At 51.9% G+C, this 24,371-nt stretch overlaps 1 protein-coding gene across 1 annotated transcript in view; it reads left to right on the top strand.

Annotated features, from left to right (window-relative positions):
• Positions 1-20,221: 20,221 nt before the first annotated feature.
• WNT7A (Wnt family member 7A) overlaps positions 20,222-24,371 on the top strand; it is a 56,221-nt gene continuing 52,071 nt past the window's right edge. The window contains exon 1 of the mRNA XM_007531637.3: positions 20,222-20,767. Coding sequence (XP_007531699.1) covers positions 20,697-20,767 — 71 coding nt within the window. The 5' untranslated portion in view covers positions 20,222-20,696. The remainder of the gene's footprint in view (positions 20,768-24,371) is intronic.

The following is a 24,371-nucleotide window of genomic DNA, read 5'->3' as shown; positions in this document are numbered from 1 at the left end:
TCACTTATGATTCATCTTGATTTTGCTATCTCTTTCTCCAAGTGGAGATTTTTTTCCACCTTATCTCTCAGCTGTTTTGTTTGGAGAAATATGGTAAGATACAGATTTATAAAAATAAGAGTGCATTATTTGCAAATGTTTTCTAAATTTATTAAATATGAATTATAGCCATGGGTATAAAGCTTGTGTAATGAATTTCCATTTGCTTTGAAGAACTTTGTCTAGACAATCAAAATCTGTGACAATCATAATCTTTTTTTACTCTTTTTTTCTTTGTTGAGGGGATTAATTATTTAAAGTGGACAATAAAATACCTAGTTTGTACCTATGCAACATTTCTCAGTTTTCCACTTGACACTGACTGCCACCTACGTCCTCCTCTGCCATCTTGTTCCCCTCAGACCCATTTGTCTCTGAGGCCTCCCCACTAGGCTAGGTAACTTAGCACCTCAGCCCTCCAAGTCTGGTGCTCTGCTCAGTGAACCCTGTCTCCTGCCTCTTTCTAGCTCCTGGAAAGGTAGCATCCAAGAACAGATGCTGTCAACAGACTGGAAACACCATCCCCCAAATGAACAATGATAGGAGAGAGAGAGAGATTGAGAAAGAACCAGATATTACTCTGGTACATGTACTGCTGGGAATTGAACTCGGGACCTCATGCTTGAGAGTCCAAAGCCTTATCCACTGCTCTACCTCCCGGACTGTTGTTTTATCCAGGCTGGCTTCACGGGTGGGTAACAGAGACTTGGGGACACACGGCTGGGCTGAGAAGCTGTATATCTTTATTCACGAACGGGCGAATCACCACACCATGTGCTTTTCTCCATCATCCTCTCTCCACTGCTGCTGCTGGGACTCTGCCCGTCCTTAGCATAGGGGGCAGGGAGAAAGTGGGGCACGAAAGTAGCAAGGGGCAAACCAATTCTTCTCAGAGGTCGGGGGGAAGGGAACATACCAACACTGGACCACATAAATAATCATTTATATATATATATATATATGGACTAAGGCCTGGATCATGGTGTTCCTGGTTAAATGCTCACATTACAGTGTATAAGGACTTGAGTTCAGCTCCTATTCCCACCTGCAGGGGGAAAGCTCACAGGTGGTGAAGCCGGGCTTCAGATGCCTTTCTTCCTCCTATCTCCTTCTCTAAAATCCCCTAGACATATCAAATGAATAAATAATAATAAATATTTTAAAAAGCGGACCGCCAAAACCTGCTCTGCTGGGTAGTGCCCTCCTTTTCTGTGAGCGTGGCTCAGGTTTGAAGCTGCCTCCCCCCCACATTGAAGGAAGCTTTTTGTGCCGTGGTCTCTCTCACACTCTCTCTGCCCCTCCGACTCTTGGAAAGTCAATCAACCAATTAATAACACCACAGGTTGATAGACTTAATGAAATGGCAAGCTGCAACTGAAAATATGATTTTAGTTTTCAGGACAATCTAATAGAACTGGGTTTGTTATGCCAAGTGACTTAAGAGGACAGTTTAGCTCAAAAGTGGAATATCGAGAATGGAAACACATAACGTTAAACAATAGGGCCAATCTGTCTCAGAGATCTTCTGAGAACTCTGACAGTTATCATGAAGGGAAAGAGTGACAGAGTGGTGGGTACAGTGTGAAACTAATTTGTAACCCAACTTTAATTATTAATCACTAGTACAAAGAAAGAACTTAAAAAACAAGTTTTCAATGGGGGCACAGTAAAATATATTCATAGTTACCAGAAACCCAGTTTTTAAAAGTGCATTTCAACAACACGTTTTTAATTTTGTTATATATGTTTATTTTATTATTATTAGTTATGAGAGATGATTTGTTGGTATGCTTCTAATTCTACTTCTAAAAACCTCTTCTGTTTCATTTGCTTTAATCCCCCCTGCTTAACACTGCATTCTATTTACATAACCACTGTATTCTATTTACATAAGTAAGCACCACCCTCCCTCCAGGGCATTGGTGGCTCAGTGGTAGAATTCTCACCTGCTCTGCCCCCTCTCCTTGTCACACCCTGATTTTCACCAGTCACTTTTCTCTCCACCCTCTCTACGTCACATCTTGTTCACACCCTACTTGGAAAGTATATATAAGGACAGGATTGTTCATTTTAGTTTAGTTTTTAGTTTAGCTTAGCTTGGCTTAGATTGTGCTGCATCCTGCATGAATAAAGAGATACTGCCTACAGCTCAACCATGAGTCCCGGGTCGTCTGTCTCCCGTCAGTGAAGCTCAGCCCGACAATGGTTAGGTCTTCTCTTCAAAGGAACACGAATAGAATAATTGTTCAGTATGGGAAAAATTATAAATTGTTATCATAGCCACCTGTGCTCACTAGTTCTGTATTTTTTAGGCCAGATAATAGTTCTTTGTAGTGCTTGCTCATCTTCCAATAGAGACCCTCAGACTCTCTCCCTTTCCTTATTTAGACAACGGGGAGATTGTGAGCTCAGAAGCTCAGCCCAGGGGTAGAGGAGACAGTTCTTCACCAGGCATAAAAGAAGGGGGGGGGGTGCACTGCTGCCTGACTGCCACTGTTGGCCGCAAACCCTTTTTCAAAAGAATAAATAAATGCCTTCCTTCAACTCCTTTTTGCCTTCACAAGGAATTTTAATTGAATGCCATTCACAACATTAGTAAAGCACTGTGGGACCTAGTTCAAACGCCCCTCCCACACCCCAGTGTAAGGATTCTGTATCTAGGGAGGTTCACAAGCAGAGCTGCGATGTCTGGCCTCACCCTCATCTTATTCTCTCCTTCTAAAATGAAACAACTGGGATAATAATGAATGGGTTGCAGCCTGTGTTAAAAAAGGAGTTAAGGTTTTGCTTGCAGAGTTACAGGATAATATAAGACACTCTCTCCATCCCCGTCTCAAGCTTCATTTAATGGCAATTGCAACATGTCTTTGATCAGGCAAGGCAGTATATGCACAGGTTTCAGGACTTGGGGTGTTAACAATTGGGGGGAGATTATGCTGCCTATTGAGGCACTATGTGCAGAGGTGTGAGTGTGTGTGTGTGTGTGTGTGTGTGTTTCTCTCATCTGAGTGTGACCGGAGCAGGTGGAAACAATGTCGACTTAGAGAGCAGGCAGACTCCACTACTGAACACTTCAGATTGAAAAGCTATGGAAATGTCCATAGCTGGAGTCCCCACTGGACTGCGGGCAAGTGCATGCACTCCTCTGACCCTGAGCGTCAGGAGCTGTAACTCAAGAGCCCTAGCCAGGTGGGGAGTGAGAACCCTTGAGGGGAGATGGGAGCTGGGTGCAGGGCTGGCAGTCAGTGAGCATCTTCTGCTATGACCTGAGAGTGGGCCTCAGGGGGGAGGAAGTCTGACTCACAATAGCTTGAGGGGCTGGGGGGGGGGGGCTTGAAAGGAAGGGTACCCCACTGCTCCACCTCAGTTCCCTGCCTGAGGTGTCTGAGAACAGTCTGTCCCCCGTCTATATAGCGGCAGAGAGGGGATCCCCTGCCCTGTATCCTTCCAACACTGGGGGCCCAACCCATGACTTTCCCTCCAGGAAACAACACTCTCAGTTTAGCAGAGGGTGGCTCCCAGGCCAGAGAAGCAGGCCCCCAAAGTGTGTCCCCTGGGGCTGAACCTGGGGCCCAGCTATGTGGAGAAGAGGCCCTGCCTGGGTCCTGGGTGGCTTGTTTCTTAGCCCCTCACACTTTCCTCCCAGGGCTGGGACACGGGGAGCCAGACCTCTGCCTTCCCCGCAGGTCCCTTTACGTGGACAATGTGCACTTAACTGGTTCTGCCACCGCCCGTGGGCTCTTGCTAACACCCTCCACTTCGCCCTGGAGGTGAGGCCTGAGATCTCCCTGAGGTGGCAAGGACTTCTGCCAGCCCAGAGGACTCATGCCAGGTGGACCATGCCTGCTTGCTTGGGGGCCAAAGTGCGGACGTCTGTGTGCTAGAATGGGAATCACACCCGCTGGAGGTGGCGCACCTGGTTGAGTGCACATGTTACAATGTGTAAGGACCCAAGTTCAAGCCCCCGGTCCCCACCTACAGGGGAAAAGTTTTGCGGGTCGTGAAACAGGGCTGAAGGTGTCTCTCTGTCTCTCTCCCTACCCCCCTTCCCTCTTGATTTCTGGCTCTCTCTATGCAATGAATTAAAAAAAAACAAAACCGAGAGAGACTTTATGCTTGGTCTTGGTAGTGTTGCGGGAGAAGTTACCGCCCAGGAGTGGGAGGGGTTACAGGAGTGACTGGAATGTTGGTGGGAGGACCACTCAGAAATGGGAAGGGTTGCAGGTGTGGCTTGGGAGTGTAGGCGGGGTTTTCGGTTTATAGCCCAGAAACCGAGCAAGTTCGGGTGTCCGGCTCTCTGGCCAGGACAACATCAAGCTCACTTTCTCCTGGGACCACCATGTGACCATAAATCTTGTGAATCCTCTTCTCTCTTTCTCTCTCTCATTTCCTAACATGTTTTGTTTTCAATAAATGTTCAATTTACCTGAATAATCATGCTCTCTTATCAATTCATTGCTAAGACATGGTGAACCCTCAGAATGGGGACAGAGGCTGTTCCCCTCCTTATCCCCTTAACAGTAGTTTTGAGCTTCGAGAACCAAGCATGTCCAGGGGTCTCTATCTCCCCTCCCCTCCCCTCCCAATCAAGCCAGAGCACAGCTCAGCTCTGGCCTTTACTTTTGCAGGAGAATGAACCTTAGACTTTGGAGCCTCAGGCATGAGAGTCTCTTTGCATAACCATTGTGCTATCTACCTGCCCCTCTGACCTGAAAACTTGCTCTTCTGCTCATGAAGAGTCCCACAACCCAGGCGGTGGGAACGGTATGGAATTATACCTCTGTCATCCCATAGTTTTGTAAATACATATTAAATCACCAATTAAAAATATACATAAAAGCCACCCCTCCCCCATTCTGGCGGAAGAGGCGAGCTGGGGGCGGGGGGGGGGTGTCGCATTTGAGGCAGGCACTCCTAGGCTAAGGGACCTTTCTGGGGTGGATTCAAAAGGATTTGGGCTTTGCATAGTAAGGAAGCCTTCCTGGAGGAGGGGTTCTAACAGAGAATTGTGAGGACTTGAGAAGGAAAGAGATAGAGAGAGGTATGGGGGGCGGGGTGGGGAGTGGAATGAACCCCAGTAAGCCTCCCTTGCCGAGAGGGATGCGGGGGGGCTAATATGATCTCTGCCTTGTCTCTGCCCCCTCCATTCCTGGGTCGGTGTGAGCCAGGAGATGCCCCAGGAGGCGGCGGGCTTGTTCCCACCACCCATGCCCCGAAGTGGTGCACCCTTTCCTGGGTGCCCACGGGAAAGCCCCCACCTGCCAGTCCCAAGGAGCGGTGGTCGGGGGGGGGGTGGCGCTCATTGCCCAGTGATGCTGCTGGCGGCTACAGGGAGGCGGCGGGCAAGCGGGGTCCCGCAGGCGCACCGCGCTCTCCAGGCGGGGACCCTCGGACCGCGTCAGGCTCTGCACTCCCGGGCGCATCCCCAGCCGGGGAGGGCCTGCGGCCAGCAGGCAGGGGCCAGCCCTCTACCCCTTACACCCACCCCAGAATCTTGCAGCCCAGGGAGCCCCCTTCCGTTTAGCGACCTCTGCGCCTCCACTCCCGTCCCTACTCTGAGCAGAGAGTGTGCCTCAGCGATCTGGAAGGAGACGTGTGGAGGCTGGGGGGGACCAGAGACTGGGGTTGTGGGTGACATGGGCACTGGGCACAGGGGACTGGGGGACCTGGGGCTGAGGCTGGGGGAGGGACATGGGGGCTGGGTACCACAGCCTTCACGAGGTTGGCGGTAGACCAGCAGTGTGCTTGGTAGGGGATGGGAGGGCTGCAGCTTAGAACCCCCCTGCCGCCCCTCTTGGTGACATGTTCCCAGTTGTTCAAAAGAGCTTGGTTTCCAGCACAGCCGAGGGGTGGGCCAGTTGAGGGAGAAGTTACAGGTGTGGCTGGAGCAAGGCCACCCAGACATGGGAGTGGGTACAGCTGTGGCCTAGAAGGTGTAGGCGGGATTTTGAGTCTAGAATCAAGAGTCTGAGCTGTTGGGCCTCTCTTCCCAGTGACTGCAACCATCTCCCTCCCTTCCTTCCTTCCTTCCTTCCTTCCTTCCTTCCTTCCTTCCTTCCTTTCTTTTTCTCTACCTCTTTCTTTCTCGAACATGTTTTTGTGTCCAATAAAGTTTAATTTACCTGAATAGTCATGCTTTCCCATCAATTCTTTGTGGAGGTTGGCGTGACAAACTTTGGGAATGGAGGAAGCAAGTGTCAGCCTTCCTGTCCCCCCATGTTACCCTATAACAGGGCCACTGGCTCTCAGGTGGTCCCTGTGGAAACGCAGCATTGGAAAGGGGGGTGTGGGAGGAATGCACGGGCCTCCGGGCTGAAGTGGGAGACCCAACTGGTCACCTTACAGGCTCAGGCTCCTGCAGCAGCAAAAGGCAAAGACCTCATCTCTCTCTCCATCTCTCTCTCTCTCGTGTGTATGTGTGTATGTGTGTGTGAGTGAGTGTATGTGTGTGTGAGTGAGTGTATGTGTGTGTGTGTGTGTGTGTAGGGGGTGAGAAGGGGTTGCCAGTGGATAGAACCAGGTGCTCAGGAGGGAAGGCACTAGGGGACAGAAACTGAAGGCATTTCCCCTGGTTTGTCCACCTTTTAGCAGCTCAGGCCCCTCTCCCCACCCTGCCCCCAAGCTGCTGGGAAAGGGGTGGGGGACCTTTGCTGATTCTCTACAGCACTTCTGAGCTCTCTGGGCAGGTGCATAAGTTCTCCAGCCCCACCATTCAGGCCCTTCTCCTGCCAGAGAAAAGAGTCATCAACATTTGTCTTTCCCTGCCCTGCCAGGGTTTTTGGGGGCACAGCCAGGGCATGAGAGGCAGCTCCTGCCACCAGATGAACAGAGAGACACCAGTCCTCAAGGTCAGCTAGAGGCTTTGGAGGAAAAGAGGAGGAAAAGCTGTTGTTTTCGCCGGGCTGGCTTCAAGGGCGGGTAACAGACGGCCAGGGACTCATGGTTGAGCTGTAGGCAGTATCTCTTTATTCATGCAGGATGCAGCACAATCTAAGCCGAGCTAAGTTAAACTCAAGGTACTGTAAAACTCACAATGCTGTCTTTATATATACTTGCCAAGTAGGGTGGAAATAGGATGTGACATAGAGAGGGTGGAGAGAAAAGTGATTGGCGAAAATCAGAGTGTGACAAGGAGGGGGCGGAGCAGGCGAGAATCCTATCACTGAACCACCAATGCCCTGGAGGGAGGGTGGTACTTGTTAACAGTGGTTATGTAAATAGAATGAAGTGGTTATGTAAATAGAATAGTGTTAAGCAGGGGGGATTTAAACCAAATGAAACAAAAGGGGTCTCATGCATACCAATAATTCCCCCTTTCTTTTTAACTAATGGCCATTGTGGGGTGAACAGAAACGTATATCGTACAGGCATTTTCAAAAGAACTGGCATAAGACATGGAAAACAAAATAGGCGAGCAGCAATAACCAGTGTGATACCAAGGGGAACGTTTCTTGCCTCAAAGGGCAAGGCCTAGCAGGCGAAAGAGCATTTCTTGCCTCTGGGAACGCTTCATGCCTCTGGGGGCATCTCTTGCCTCAAAGGGCGTTTCCTGCCTCTGTGGGCATCTCTTGCCTCTTGGGGTGCTTCATGCCTCTGTGGGCATAACCTAATAAGGAGGGGGAGTTTTCTGCCTCTGGGGAAGAGCCTGCAGGTGAGGGGACATGGTCTATAAAGTCTCAAGGCAATTGGCTGAAGTTAGTCTTTGAGAAACACAGCAGCGTGTACCAGTAAGTCTGATGGAGGTGTCAGTCCAAAGTAGCTGACCACAGAAGAAAATGCCAGAGGATGAAACGCTGCAAGTCTGTCTCGATGGGGAATGTCGGCCACCAGAATTCTGCTTTTCTGTAGAGAGTGAGCTTTGGAGTCTGTGAATCTGTTTCTTCAGGTCGTGCCAGGTCACCTCATTGGTTTCCGGGGGTGTGTTGTAGTCATTCCATCTTGTGGGTGATGTCAGAGAACAGGATCCAAATGGATTTCCAGGAATTCCATTTGAGTAGATGCTTTTTCATGTGAAGACTTTGACAGCTGAAATTCACTTACTTGTCAAACAAAACGTGTAGCAGATTAGAAGTTTACTATAATTGATAACTCCATTATAATTGGAAGTCCTTTCTAGTATGATTTTAAGGTTGTTTAAACAGTTTAAACTCAATAAAATGTGGAAAGGTAAACAGAATAACCACGGTTAAAAGCCTCAGGCATGAGAATAATTAACATAATCTTTGCACTATCTGTCCCACCCATAACTCATACAGTTTTCAGGATTAAACGTTTCAGATTCATGTTAAGACGTAAAAGAGAAATCATAGGAGGGAAAAAACAATTTTTTGGATTGTTTCTGGATGTCTCTAGAAATCATGGCTGCGTCCAACATTTTTTTTTTGAGTTAATGTCAAACAAAAATTCAGTCATTCAAATCATTCTCTTATGAAACGCAACTTGAACCAGATTATCAAGATCTCACCATGTAGGATTAAGAGCCCCGGAGGGCGTCCTAGTCCAAAAAGCTCCTCGAAATTCCATTTGGGGTGCTTCTGACTGTTCCTGCTGGATTGCTTCAGGCACCCATTTTTAAAAGTGTCTTCCCATCGAAGAAAGAATCCAATCAGGAGAGTAGAACTAACCATGTGTCTCCATTCTTGGGGACTGCCAGGGTACTGGAGAACACTCCTTAAATTAGAGTAGTCCTTCTCAGCGGGAAACATGCGAGAAGAAGTCCAGAAAGTCCCAGTGGAAATCCCCATGCATATCCCAAGGTCTATGATCATGATCATAAAGAACCAAATTGTGGCCCGGAGCAAAATGTAGTCCTTTTCCTCCGGAAACATGGGAGAGGGAATCCAGAAAGTCCAAGGAGAAATCTCCGTGCATCTCCCAAGCTCTATGATCCCGGTCATAAGAAACCAAAGTTCCCGGTCAGGGAACCGAAGTGTGGCCCAGAGTAAAATGTTCCAGAGACAGAGAAACTGTCTCATAATGAAACAGTAGAGGCTTTGGCAAACCTCTTCATAAGTAGAAGAGAAGACCATAGTGCATAGGTAGGCAAAGTCTTCACTTATCTGGGAGTTGCGCAGGTCCAGTCCCACGTTGTAGAGCCATATGTTGTTTTTGATGGGTTATGTTGTTTTCGCCAGGCTGGCTTCACGGGCGGGTAACAGACGACCAGGGACTCATGGTTGAGCTGTAGGCAGTATCTCTTTATTCATGCAGGACGCAGCACAATCTAAGACGAGCTAAGCTAAACTCAAGGTACTGTAAAACTCACAATGCTGTCTTTATATATACTTGCCAAGTAGGGTGGAAACAGGATGTGACATAGAGAGGGTGGAGAGAAAAGTGACTGGCGAAAATCAGAGTGTGACAAGGAGGGGGTGGAGCAGGCGAGAATCCTATCACTGAACCACCAATGCCCTGGAGGGAGGGTGGTGCTTGTTAACAGTGGTTATGTAAATAGAATAGTGTTAAGCAGGGGGGATTTAAACCAAATGAAACAGAAGGGGTCTCATGCATACCAACAAAAAGCTATGTGTTTGTGGGGTAAAAGCCTGTATTTTCTCAGGGTCTGCCAAGCTGAGTTTGGGGATAGGTACAGTTGGGGGTGAACGGAAGCCCTAGTGGGGTTCCCCGTAGACCTCAGGGAGGAGAAGGAGAAGTGCCAGCCTGGGTCTAAGCCACACTCTGGACACAAGGGATAAAGATGCAACACCCCAGGGCAGGCTCTGGGCTTCATGTCCCCCCCAAATTGTCCATCAACAAATGGCTGTGGTGGCGGCTGGGAGAAGGGCCTCCTGCCTCTCCTCCTCTTTGCCCCTAGAAGTGCTCCTGTGGGTCTGTGTCTGGAGCCAAGCCCTGGACCATGAGTCTCTGTGTCCATGGGGAGCCACTTGATGCCCCTTTCTCTACTTTCTGAGGATTCAGCCCTCTGGAGGCCCATTACCATCCTGTTCTGTGTATGGTTCGGGCCAGTAGGGGGCTGACTTGTTGTTAAGGTTTTGGGGGCTCCAGCAGGCCGGGCTAGCTTCGCGGCGGCAGACAGAGACGACCAGAGACACATGGCTGGGCAGAGAAGCTTTATTCACGAGCGGGCAAACATGTGCTTCCCCATGTTTCTTCCTCCGCTGGTGCTGCTGGGACTCTGGGCGTCCTTAGCATACGGGGCGGGGAGTAAAAGGGGCGCGAAACCAGCAAGGGCCAAACCATTTCTCTCAGAGGTAGGGGGAAGGGGACCAAGCCAACACGAAGAATACCAACATATTCCCCCTTTTCTTTTTAACTAAATGACCACAGTATCAGGGGTGTGGGGTGAACAGAAACCTATATCGTACAGGCATTTTCAAAAAAAGAAACTGGCACAAACATGGAGAAACATGTAAGCGAGTAACAAGAGCCAGTGTGCTGCCAAGGGAGGGCCTGAGGGGGGCATTTTTTGCCTCTGGGCAAAACTTTATCAGCTTAAAAAAACATTTCCTGCCTCTGGGGGGCGTACTTGCCTCGACGGGCATTTTCTAGCATGGGGGAGGGTGAGGCCTAGAGTCCCAAAGGCATGGCTGCAGTCAGTCTTTGAGAAACCCAGCAGCATAAGGGAAGCTGCTAGTTTTGTGCAGAGTGTCCGAGGTGTACCAGTGAGTCTGACAGAAGCGAGTCCAAAGCAGATGTCCACCGAAGAATTGCCAGGGGGTGAATTGTTGTATGTCTGTCCCGATGGGGAATGTCAGCCATCGGAATTCCACTTTTCTGTAGAGAACTTGACAGCTGCAATTTACTTACTATGAAACAAAACTTGTAGCAGGTTAGAAGTTTACCACAATTGATAACTCTATTACAATTGTTAGCATAACCATAGCGCAATCTAATGTTTTTAACTGAGAAGGAATTTGAGAGTTTTACATATCAACAGCATCTTTTTAACCTTTTGTTACACCCATTCAAGATGGAGACACACCCTAGGTGTGTGCAGGTTTTGTTTAGACCAACTTGGTTAAAATATATTGATATTTAAACTAATTTTTACCTCAGACTTTAAATGTAAGTTAATTTTATCTTTATGAGAATTACGTTGAAAACCTTTTTCCTTTAACTCTGTCTGGTAAGAATATAGCCTTAAAGTTATATTTTTAACCTTAAAGTTAATGTTACCAAACTTTAAACACACACGTAAACATGGTCTTTAATACACAAGGAGAGAAACCTTTGTTGCGAAGACATGTCATTTTAAACACAAATTTAGATCTGTACTGTCTTAGTTGTTGGGGGGGGTCACCATCCGGAGGTGGCTTCCCGCGCAGCTCCATTCCCGCGCAGCTCCACTTCTAGGAATTGTAGGTTGCAATCTCTGGATGAATCTCTGCGTGTTCTAGCTTGTCTGCCTTCAGACCCAAGCTGGAGATCTCGGCCAGGGTGCCCAGTTTCAGCAGGGAGTTCATGGTCTCCGGGTGGTCCAGGATCTGTCCAGACTTAATAGCAGGAGGGCGGGCCGGCCAGCCGTGCAGAAGGCGCGGGCCGAGGTGCCCTGGGGTGGCGACCATGATAGGCTGCCGTGGCCCTGCCCCATGGCCCTGCCATGTCTGCTGCCCTGCTCACAGTGGCCAAGCAGCATGGAGGGAGCCGGCGCCCAATGCCCTGCGCCACACAGCAGAAAGCTGGCTCCTGCGGGCTGGCGTTGGGCTCCTGCGGGCTGGCATTGGGCAGAAACCACAGAGTGGTCCAGAGATAAATGTTCCAGAAACAGCGAAACAGTCTCGTGAAGAAAGGGCAGACGCCTTTGGAGATCTCTTCACAAGCAGAAGAGAAGGCCATAGTGCATAGGTAGCCAAATTGTCTTCACTTATCTGAGAGATGTGCAGGTCAGCCCCACGTTGGGCGCCATTTGTTGTTTAAATTCGGGGGCTCCAGCAGGCCAGGCTAGCATCGCGGCGCTAGACAGAGACAGACTCGGACACACGGCTGGGCTGAGAAGCTGCAGTTTAATCTTTATTCACGATCGGGCAAATCACCACACCATGTGCTTCCCCCATCATTCTCCCTCAGTGGCTGCCTGTCCTTAGCATAGGGGGCGGGGAGAAAGAGGGGCGTGAAACTAGCAAGGATCAAACCATTGATCCAGGGGGAAGGGGGCCAAACCAACACGAAGAATACCAACACTGACTGACTACAGATTCACTTGGGTTCCCATCCTTTTTCCTGTCACTTGCCTTCTCTGCCACAATCCTGCTATGGGAATCATCTTCAGTCTGTATGGAATAAACAGACTTCCCCTCCCCCAAATAACACAAAGCAGTGGCTTCAGGGGCGGGCTGAGGGGAGGGAGGTGGGGTGAAGGCCACATGGTGGGAATGTGGCCTCACAGGCCATGGAGGGCCCCTGGAGAGGGAGGTCTCCCTGGCAGAAGGCTGGCATCCATCCAGTGGAGGATAGCTTGTGCCATCTGCCAACGGGCAGAATCAAGGTGTGTGGAGAGCAGAGTATGTGCCCAGCTCATTGCTGGGGGCGAGGGGTTGGGGATACTTTCCTGGGAGCCACACAGTCTGGGGCAGACGCCTGGGGTGACAGTGGGTTCCTGTCCAGGATTGTGGAGGCAGAGGGCTGATACCCCAGATGTCACTTCCAAACTGCTTTGGAAGGAGATCCAAGGAGTCCTGTGTCCCTCTTCCAGGGACTCTCAGTCCAGTTCTGGTCCAGCTGTCTGGCAACACAGATGGAGGCTGGAAGCTTTTCACTGGCAACTTGTTGGTACAGAGCCTTGGATCACGTCAGTGGCACATGATGACAGGAACCCCACAGTGACACACAGAGGGAGTGACACACTGCTGGAGAGATTCTCCAGGACACCTGCCCGAGAGCTGGGGTGAAACATGTCAGAGAGACATGTGGAGGCTGGGGCTCAGAGAGATCGGGGCGTCCCTGGAACTCTGACTTTTGCTCAGTGACGATCAGAAAAACCTTCTGGAGTTGAAATGCAGATGCACAGAGCTGTGTGTATGTGTGTGTCTTGAGCAAGAAACTAGGGTTGATGGACATTTTCTGGAAAGGTCCAGATAGTACGTATCATACTTTTCTGGCCATATTTCCAACTCCTGAATTCCACCCTCATTGCAGAATTAAATGCCACTCTGTGTGCTGCCATGAGCCAGTCGTACAATTGTACAAGTGAGTAGCTTCGACAACAGTAATTTCTTGTCTCAGTTCTGACATCTGCAAGTCCAATAGCAAGGTGTTGGCAGCTTGGCCTTCTGAGAGCTATGAGGGAAGACTCTATAGGATTCCTTCCTTGCAGGTGACTTAGGGGGGCCCCTAACCCCGCACCCCCACATCTCTTGACATTCTTTGCATGCCCATGTCAAAATCCTAGCTCCCCTGCCCACTTTTTTTTTTTTTTTTTTTTTAACCGGAACACCACTCAGCTTCAGCTTTTTGTGTTGCCATAGCTTGAACCCAGAATCTCTCACAAGCAAGTTCTGGGGGCGACTCTCTGCGTTGTACCCAACCTTTCACTTGATTCCTCTGTAACCATCCTGCTGCTCAAGTCGCCACTTGAGGTAATGGGTCAAAAGTCCAAAAAGCTGCAGGACAAACTGTTTAATCATCAGGAACCCAAAGGCAGGAAGAGAGAAGATGAAATGAAGGGTCTTTGTTTAGGAAGAAGCTAGGAAGTCTATTGTAGGTATGTTCCAAGGGGCCCATGACTTTAGTCATTTTTGCCTAAACCTGATAACTAACATTAGCAAGTGGGCTAAAAGTATTGTCTGGGGAAATGGTATCAGACATGAGAATAGGACTATATTCTATGGCCTTTCAGACACCAGTTACAGCAGTGCGCACTGTGCGCTGGTGACTCCTCCCTTCTGCAGGTCCTCCCAAGTGGTGGCTGGGTGATTGGCTCTGGGATCACAGACTTTCAAACCTGCCACCACCACTGACCCCTCCCTCTAGCTGTTCTCCCTCTTCCTCCCTCTCTCTCTCTCTTTCTCTCTCTCTCTCTCTCTGTGTTATTGTCACCAGGGTTATCAGCGGGGCTCACATCAGCACTGTGAATGTACGTCTCCTGGTGTCAGTGTTGATTTCTTCCATTTATTTTTCATTCTATTTTGTTAGGCAGGACAGAGAGAAATCGGAAGAGCGTCGCCTGCCGGCCTGCTTCACCACTCAGAAAGTCTCCTACTGCAGGTGGGACTGGGGCTCAAACCTGTGTCCTTGCACATAGTAGCATGTGCATCTAACCCAGTGTCCTACCACCAGGCCCCTCTGTGTAATCTAAATGGCATTATACCTATGAATATCTCAAGACAGTCTTGACATGTTTCTCTATCAGCTGCATTCTGCATGGAGTTCACAAGGGGGCAGCAAAACAGCACAACCCAGCTTATTTTTAAGCATTTTGTGGGGCCTGGTAGAGTGAGGCTGGCCTTCAGGGCAGGGCAGGGCAGAGCATGGTGGGCATGGCTGCAGTTTGTGCTGGGGTCTGGCATGCAAGGCCTGAGTAACACCACCTGTGGCTGCAGGTGCCGTGGCAGCCCTGCTGCCCTTTCTTCTCCCCTCAGGCTGGGCCTGCAGTGAGCTCACAGGACTCCCCATGTGGTTCTGGCAGAGGCAGTGGGCAGCCTTGCCCAGTGTGTGGCACCGTGTCCCTATAGCAGTGCCTGGCTGCTGTTCACAGACCTACAGCTCCCTCCAAAGAATGCTGGGTCCTCCTGGCAGAGCTGGTCTGGGGTCTCCTGGAGGAGAGTCTGCTGGCTTGGGGGGCAGCACCCGAGGAAGGTGCTGGCAGGAGGTCATATCCCGAGTCAGGAGGTCAGAGATGGGGAGCACACGGAGGCCTTGCTGTCACCCTGTCCCCAGGTCCCACGTTAGCAAGTAAGTGTCAGGTATGAGAGAGGGAAGGGGCTCCCGCAGTCTGGGGTGTCTGGTTGGTTAGGGGGCTGACTGTGCTCATCTTGTTCTCTGACAGCAGGGTTTTAGCTTCATTCTGCATTATAATAAGCTGGTGCAAAAGGAGAGTCAAAGTGTCCTCCGAGCCCCCAGCCCCAGTACAAAGCATGAGATTCTTTGTTCGCTTTCTCTCAGGAAGGGAGCTGGGTGTTTTCTCCGTGTCAAAGACTGGAAGCTCCGTGCAGGCAGCCAGCAAGGCAAGAGGAGCCCGACGCCTCTGAACGCTGAGATGCCTGTGATATCAGGGACTGTGGGGGAAGAGTGGGGTGGGGGTGATGACCAGCAGGACCCAGAGCACGTCCCACCGTCAGTGCTGGCATCAGAGGTCCTGGGGATGGTACCTGGGCCCTTAGCCGTGCACTGCACTGTGCAGGGTTGTTCTCCCTGACCGGTCAATACCAGCTCTCTGGACACTGCTTTCCTGTCCCAGAGACTTCTCTCTGTCTTGTCTTCCTTTCAAGAAAGTCAAGGTCACAGAGGTTAAAAAAATGATGGAGGGGAGTCGGGCTGTAGTGCAGCGGGTTAAAGCACGGGTGGCACAAAGCACAAGGACCGGTGTAAGGATCCCGGTTCGAGCCCTGGCTCCCCACCTGCAGGAGAGTCGCTCCACAAGCAGTGAAGCAGGTCTGCAGGTGTCTTTCTCTCCCGCTCTCTGTCTTCCCCTCCTCTCTCCATTTCTCTCTGTCCTATTCAACAATGATGACAACAATAATAACTACAACAATAAAACAACAAGGGCAACAAAAGGGAATAAATAAATAAAATAAATATTTAAAATATGATGGAGTCAGGATTTGAACTCCTATAGTTCTATGATTCCTATAAGAATCTGGTGACAGCAACTGGGCTGTGGTGCAGCTGGTTGAGTGCACATGTTATAGTGCACAAGGACTTGAGTTCAAGCCCCTGGTCTCTACCTCCAGGGGAAGCTTCATGAACATTGGAGCAGTGTTGCAAGCCTCTCTCTTCCTCTGTTCTCCCCTTCCCTTTTGATTTATGTCTCTATCAAATAAATAATAAATAAATGCCGGGCTAGTGTCGCCGGAGAGGGAAGAGACCAGGAACTTGTGGCTAAGCGGGAACACAATGCAACGCCTTTATTGATCAGAGACAACACTTTGTATATATCTCTTTAACCGGAAGTGGCAAATGGGAAAAGGAAATGGCTAGGAGAGGGGGTGGAGAAAAGAAAAGAGCTCAACGTAGAAAGCTTCCATATCAGCTGCTGTGAAGGTTCTAACCAATGGGATAAACCAGTACCCTTCAGGCAGGGTGGGTCTCAGGCAAAACAATGATTATGTAAACAGACCATAATATCAATGATGGAGCAGGGCATAATGCCCAACAGCTAAATAATAAAAAAGAATCTACATTGTCTCACTGAAGGAGGAAGAGAAGGAGGAGAAGGAGGAGAAGAAGAAGAGGAGGAGGAGGAGGCAACAGTATGGTGACTGTTTAGGGGAGCTCAAGGCGTGTTCTTAACCTAGTTTTGCCAGTGCAAACGTATCCAGGGGCAGCCTCTCCTCTTATCTCCAGCAGGGGGCGCCAAAGCCCTGGCTGACTCGAGCCTGCCCCTGGATACGTTCATCTAGGTGGACAGTGAAACCACTAAGCTGGAGAGACCCCCGAGATCCTTTTCATGCCAGAGGACTTTGCCTATTTGCATGACAGTACGAAAGAAGAAGATTCTGCAATCAGTTCCACTGAGTCATAGCAGTTATTCACACCTGGCCCTTGATCTGGGAATGAATTAGTGACCGTTCCCTCCGGGAAGCTCTCAGTCAAGTGAGAGAACAAATGATCTGGAAACTATTGAGCCAGAGAAAAATGATCTGGAAAATGTTTCTGCTTGATTTTTTTTTTTTTTTTTTTTGTCGCCAGCGTTATCTCTAGGGCTGGGTGTCTGCATGATGAGTCAACCATCCCTGGTGGTTATTATTATTTTTTCTTTTCTTTTTTTTGTATATAGATAGAGGGAAATAGAAAAGGAAATAAAAATAGAAACATTTGCAGTACTGCTCCCTTGCAGTGAAGCTTCTTTCCTGCAGGTGGGGACAAGGGTTTTGAACCCAGGTCCTAGCACATGGCAATATGTACTCTGCCAGGTGAGACATCATCTGGCATCCAAAGGTTTTTTTTTTTTTTTTTTTCCCCCGCCGGGATGATTGCTGGGGCTCTGTGCCTGTACAACTGATTCACTGCTCTTGATGGATGTGTTTGTTTGTTTTGCTAGGACAGAGAGATTGAGAAGGGGAGGGGAGATAGAGCAGGAGAGATACTGCAATAATTGCCTTACCACTTGTGAAGCTACCCAGGTGGGGAACAGGAGGCTTGAACCTGGGTCCTTATGCATTCAAGCACTCCTCTACCCGACCCCAGCACCCAAAGTTTAAAAAACCAAGAGACAACTGTCCTGGCTCATTAGATGCAGAGCTAGAAGAAGAAGATGCAGAGCTAGGATCCAGACTAAGGGCTACCTGACCCCCAAGGCCATGGCTCCTGGCTTTTGTTTGCTAGATTTTGTTGTTGAGGTCTCAAGCCTGCACAATTCCTGGTGGACATCCCCTCCCCCTTCAATTTCAGATAGAGAGAGACAGAGAAGGGGAGATAGCACAGCACTGCTCCACAGTTCACAGAGCCTTCCCTTGCTGCCGGATGTGGTATCCCCACGTAGTGCCGGAGTCCCCAGCCCAGATCCTCTCGTGTGAGAAAAGTGTGTTCTCCAAGTAGAGAGGTAGAGAGACAGACAGACACCTGCAGCCCTGCTTCAGGTGAAGCTTTTCCCCTGCAAGTGGGGACCGGGGGCTCGAACCCAGGTCCTTGCACATTGTAACATGTGCACTCAGCCAGGTACATCACCACCTGGCCCCCTATTTTTTTTTTTTTTCCTAAATCGTCTTGTTCCTTTGTTGATGTGGACCTTGCACTATGAGCTGAGGGTGCAGAGCTGATTCCTGGAGGGAGGCTTTGCAGATGAGCATGAATCTTGAGGAGCTATTTAGGAGGCTGCCGTGTGGCAAAATAATAATAATAATAATAATATCAACAACAACAAAAATGGGGTCAAGGGTGGAGAGGAGAAAGACATCCCAGGATGGAAATGCAGAGAAACAACACAGTAAAAAACAACAAATGGGGGGTCGGGCGGTGGCACAGTGGGTTAAGCGCATGTGGTGCAAAGCGCAGGAACCGGCGTAAGGATCCCAGTTCGAGCCCCCGGCTCCCCACCTGCAGGGGAGTCGCTTCACAGGCAGTGAAGCAGGTCTGCAGGTGTCTGTCTTTCTCTCCCCTTCTCTGTCTTCCCCTCCTCTCTCCACTTCTCTCTGTCCTATCCAACAACGAATTGCGTCAACAAGGGCAATAATAATAACCACAACGAAGCTACAACAAGGGCAACATAAGGGGGAAAAAATGGCCTCCAGGAGCGGTGGATTCGTGGTGCAGGTACCGAGCCCAGCAATAACCCTGGAGGAGGAAAAAAAAAAAAAAAAAAAACAACAAATGGTCTCTTACCTTTAAAAATTATTTATTTTGGAAAAAGATAGAAAAAAATTGAGAGGGAAGGGGAGATAGAAAGGGAAAGAGCGAGAGTGAGAGACCTGCAGCCCTGCTTCACTGCTTATGAAACTTCCCCTGTAGGTGAGGGCCAGGTGCTTGAACCCAGACCCTTGAGCATAAGAACTGTGCTCTATCATGTGTGCTGTCACCTGGCCTCCTGAGCCTCTTAACCTTTTAAAAATCACAGGCCACAGTACTCATGCATGCACAGCTGTGCACAGTCAAATGAAACACACACACCCTGATCCACACCCTCTGCTGCTTTCTGGTTTCTCCCCATGTCCCAGGTGTTTGTGGGAACTCACTAGCTGCGTGAGTGACCTGGAGCCAGGGTCACTATCTCAGGGTGCTGGGTGGGGGGGATGGGTTTGCAACTCCTTTGGGCAAGTTCTGACCCTGCTAACTCCTTGCTCCTGTTCCCTCTCTCTGAGTAACGCCCTGCCTCCCACCGGGCCTCCTTCCACCGCCTCTCGCTCCTCCTCTCAGATCCAGTCCCTGCTCTCTGTGCCATCTGCCACTGCCCCCATCCAGGCTGGGCCTTTTCTCCCTTGCAGAACTGTTGGGACCTCTGCCCTGGTCTCCTGCCCCCTCCTATTATCCGAAGTCCCCGCAACAGCTGTTCCAAGGCCTCTGAAACATAAATCTCGCCGTGTGACACTCCTGCCTCCCTTGATGAAGTCCTACCTTATGACTGTGCCCTCAGTATGTTCCCTGGGCTCCCTGTAGGGTCTCCTCCTCTTGACATCTCCCTGCTCCCTTCATGCACCAGCCCCCCATCCCCTCCACACACACACACACACACACACACACACACACACACACACACACACACACACCTCGTCCCTGCCGGCCACCCTAGGCCCTGCTTCCACCAGCTTCCACAAACTCTCCCTGGTTTATGCCAGCTCCATCCTTCTGGGTTCCAGTTGAGGGACGCCTCCAAGATGCCTTCCAAGATCACTCAGACTGGGTTTGGGGAGCCCTTCTCCATCTTCCACAACCAGCTGTGCACCCCCATCTCTGCATCACAGCTTCCTTTCTCTGCCCGTGACCCAAGTCCCTCTTCTTCATGGGCAGCTTAAGTGGGGGGTTAGGAACAGATGCCAAAGCCAGGGTTTTGGGGAGCGTTGCGCTTTACAAAAGCATCTCCCAAAGTCTGGGGAGACAGGTAATTGAACTGGCTTTTTCCTTTTGGCTTTGCCACCTGGTGACTTTGGCTGGTGACTTTGGAGAAAGGCCACGAGTCTCAGTTTGTAACACGGGAATCCCGCAGCCCCTGGCTTACTTGACTGTGTCAAGTCTGTTCCAGAGCCATGGGCGCTCCTCACCAGCTGTCTGTCTGTCCCCGGTCCCCACCAGCCTCAGGCAGCCCGAGAGCCGCGAGCGCCACCACCTGCCCGGCCACCAGGTGTCGCCTGGCGCGCGCTGAGCCACCGGCTGCGCCCTCGGGGCGCCCCCAACCCCCTCCACACCCCAAGTCTTGGGTTCCCGCGGCTTAGCCCGGCACAGCCCCGACTCCGACGTCCCGCCCGGTGCGGGACACCACGGGAACACCTGCCAGGCATCCATCTGCCGCCCCACCCCCGCCCCATAGACGGGAAGGGGGCTGAGCCTGCAGCCTCGCTGAAGGGGGCGCCCTCCCCGGAGGCGAACTGGGCAGCCCCGGAGGAGGGACGGGGTGCTCGGCCCCCCCTTGGCAGCTCTATCCGAAAGCGGGGTCGGGCCGAGGCGCAAGTCTCAGCTTGGTTGTGTCACCTCTCGACCCCAGGGCATCTTCGGCCCCGCAAGTTCGGTGGCCCCGCAAACTTAGGGGCGCACCTGACTCGGTACTCGGGAGCCGAGAGGGGGCGCCGCGGGCGCGGGCGGGGGCGGTGTCCCGGGCGCGGGGCGCGGGGCGGGCGCTCCGGGAGGCGGCGGGCGGGGCGGGCAGGGGGCGGGGGCGCGGCTCCGAGCCCCGCACTCCCCCGCCGCGCACACTCTCCCGCAGCCCAGCCGCGCAACCCCAAGCCGCCGGCTCAGCCAGCCAGCGCCCGGCGCCCCGCACCTCGCGCCCCGCTCCCGGCCGGGCTTCGCGCAGCACCGCGCCTCGCGGCGTGCTATGTGGATTGTCCCGGCGGGGCCGGCCCGCGGGATCTGCAGCGCCCGGCCCGCGGCCCCCGAGGTTCGCGGGGACTATGACCCGGAAGGCGCGGCGCTGCCTGGGCCACCTCTTCCTCGGCCTGGGCATGGTCTACCTTCGCATCGGGTAAGCGCTGCGCGTCCCGCCCAAGTTGGCGGCCACCGGCTGCCCGTGTCCTGTCCCCTGCCCCCCGGAGCCCGCGGGTGGGGCGCTTAGAGCCCGCGGCAGGTGGGGGTCTGCGGGGCGCGCAGAGCTCGAGCGCTGGGCTTGGGGACCGGCCAACCCGCATCCCTCGTAACCTGGACGCCCCCCAGCTGGAGACAGCCTGCAGGCTCCGGCAGTGCAGAGGGTCAGCCTCTGGGGACCCTGGGGCGTGGGGACAACAGGGAGGGCAGGAGCACGGAGCCGGGCGGCAGGAACGCAGCTTGTCCAGGGGACCCGGTCTGGGGAGGAACTGTCCCCCGAGCGCGGGTACGGGGAACCGAGCCACAGGGACCGGTTCCGAGCGGGAGGGGCCGTGGCTCGCTGGCACCTCTCCACCCGGCTCTTAAGGCCCCCACTGACTCCCGTAGCCCAGTGGGGTACAGCGCCAGACCCCCGACACCCACCCACACCCACACACGTGGGAGAGAGCTGGCAGGATGCGCTCGAGAGACTATGGCCAGCTCCAAGAGAGCCGGGACACCCTACCCCCCAGAACTGGGCGCCCGCTGTACCATGACACTGGGTCGCGGCCATGGCCATGGGGGGCTTGCGCAGTTGCTTCCCTGCAAGGTCCGGGGGTGGAGGTGCTGGCATCACCTTGGGGGGGGTGCTTTGGGGCGCGGAAAATCGGGGCTGGGGCGCAGGAGGTCGTTGGCGGCTGGGATGCAGGCTTCGGGCTGCCCGGCCCCCACCACAGTTCGGGGGGTCCCTGTGCAACCCTTGGGGAGGCGGGGAGTAGTGCTTGTGTGAGAGTACGTGTAGGGTCCTTTGTGTCTTGTCACCACCGCCTCACCCCTGTCTCCAACCCGCCGCCCTGGAGCGCGGGAGCTGGGACCTCAAGTTGGCGGCGGGCGACCGGCAGGTGCGCTCCGGGAGGCGCGGGCAACGAGGCCCGGCGGCTGCCGGCTGGCAGCGAGCGCTAAGTGCTATTGATTCACCCGCGTCTGGCTGCTGGATTTTCTTTCTTTCTTTCTTTCTTTCTTTTTTTTTTTTTTCTTCCATCTCCCCCTCTTTCATCTGTAGCCTGGCCCGCGCCACCCCGCGCATCCCGGAAGCTGGCGGGGCTGATTGGCGCTGGCCGCTTGTGCCTTTATCTCCTTTTTAATTAGAAACTGGGCGGAGGGTCGGAAGGGAAGACAGAAAGGGAAAAACAACAGAAACCCCCTCCCTCCCGCCAGCCCCTCCCTCCCCAGGCCACCGGACCTGTCAGGCGCCAGGGAGGCTTCCAGGACACCTGAGGGCCCCAGCACCGTGGGGGAGCAAGTGTCCCAGAGGGCTGCCCTGTGCGAAGGATCTTGGTTTACATCCTGAGAAAGATTTGCAGGGGGACCTCTATGTCTCTATGTATCCATCTGCAAAATGGGGGGGGGGGAGAATGGAAAGGCTTCCCACTCCCCAGATGTAGCTGGTTTGGAATTGGTGGATGGGCAGCTGTGGAATTCTTGTTTGTTTGTTTCAATTAATTTGATAGGACAGAGAAAATGATAGGGGAAAGGAGGGGTGGGGAGAAGAGACACCTGCAACACCGCTTCACTGCTGGTGAAGCCTCCTGTATGCAGGTGGGGACTGGGGATTGAACCTTGGTCCTTGTACATGGTAATGTGTGCACTCAGCCAGGTGCACCACCACTCAGACCCTTTGACATTCTTGTTTTATTTGGCTAACTCCAATGATTCCAGCACTAGCCCTCTTGTCCAAATGATCAGAGCCAGTTATTATTATTATAACAATAAGGATGACGACCACAACCACAGCAGCACATTTACTGAGCCCCACTGTGTGCCCTGGGCCGTCACAGCACTTTCCATGTGTTGACACAGTCCATTTTCACAGCAGCCCTGGGAGGTGTGAGTCTAGTGCTCTCACTGCAGGGCAAGAGAAACTCCAGGACAGAGAGGGGGAATCACTTGCCCAGGGACACACAGCAGCAGGTGAAGGAAGCTTGCATACCATTCTCTGCCTGACCTCTCAGCTACCAGACTACTGTTCGTAGGATTTTTTTTTTTATGGGATACATTACATTCTTTGCTGGGATAGGCATTTTCTGAGACCAAGGGGTTGTCAGGTAGCTATCTAGCAATGTCCCCCACCCACTAGATGTGACAAGAACACTTCAGCCACGAGTGACTCTCCTGTGACTTGCTTCTTTGCGAGCCTGCTGCTTGCACAGAGTACTCAACGAGCCCTGCTGGATTCTCCTGCAGGATTCTCCTGGTGGCAGGCTGACCCTGTGCAGGGCTCCTGCCCTGCTAACCTCCAGATCCCAATCTCCCTGGCCTCCAGGCTTGGGGGCTCAGAGAGTGAAATGGATGTGCCAATTCCTGTCCTGAGGGCCGGGTCAGTGATAGAATGTTCTAGAAAGGTCACATTGCCTAACGCTGGTGGCCATACCTGCTGTTCTGCCTTGACATGAGGTAGAGTTGCGGAGGAAGATCATTGGTGTGTCCTGGGACACCTGATGGGGAACAGGGACCCACTCTGGGGGACACCTTGGAAGTGGCACAAAACCCATTTATTCATCCACCATTTAGGGAGCAGATAGAGGACACCCCATCCTCAGAGAGCTCCTGGCCTGGGGCAGGTCTGCCTGGAGGTGACCCTTGAGGTCATGTGAATGGTGATGAGAAGTCAGGCATAGGGGCTGGGAAGGGCATGAGAGTTCTGGGAGAGGGACTCAGGACAAAGGGCCTGGGCAGGAAGGGGCTGGGGTGGGGGTGGGGGGCTGCTGGTATAGGTAAGTCTCACTTTAAGAAACCCCAGCTGGGGTGGAGGAAATAGCATAATGGTTATGCAAACAGACTCTCATGCCTGAGGCTCCTAAATCCCAGGTTCGATCCCCCCCCACCATAAACCAGAGCTGAGTAGTGCTCTGGTGTCTCTCTGTGTGTGTCTCTGTCTGCATCTCTCTCTCAAAAAAAAAAAAAAAAGAAAGAAAGAAAAAAAAAGAAACCCCATTTGTGAGACTGGCAAAACAGCTCACCTGGAGAGGCATCTGCTCTGCCTTGTGGGTGACCCAGGTTCATGTCCAGCCCCCACCACGCTGGGGGAAGTTTTGGTGTCTGTCTTTCTATCTGAAAAATAAGGAGGATTGTAGATGGAAGGACTTGGTGGGGAGAAGAAAAGAGAAACCCCAGTTACATTAGGAAGATTTTCTAGAGCAAGTGAGACAGCATAATGGTTCTGTAAAGAGACTCTCATGCCCAAGGCTCTGAAGTTCTAGGTTCAATCCCCCACATCAACATAAACCAGAGCTGAGCAGTGCTCTGATTAAAAAAAAAAAAAAAGTCTTTTCAGGGTGGGCAGCCCAGAGCACTTCACCCTGTGTCAGGAGATTCAGGCTTCTGTTACTAATGAACACAGTGTGACATCAAGGGTCAAGCCCCTATTTGAAGACACCTCTGATGGCCTCTACAGGATTATACAAAAGGAAGCTGCAAAGGAACGGGCGACCTTTGCATAAATAAAGGGTTACCGGCACCATCAGGGGGGCTATCGGAGCCTGTTGGGTTCACCTTGTTGTGAGGAA

The sequence above is a fragment of the Erinaceus europaeus genome, chromosome 21 (assembly GCF_950295315.1).
Source record: "Erinaceus europaeus chromosome 21, mEriEur2.1, whole genome shotgun sequence".
In the NCBI taxonomy this organism is placed as follows: domain Eukaryota; kingdom Metazoa; phylum Chordata; class Mammalia; order Eulipotyphla; family Erinaceidae; genus Erinaceus; species Erinaceus europaeus.
Note: the sequence above shows the minus strand (reverse complement) of the source record. Positions and strands in the feature narration are given on the sequence as shown.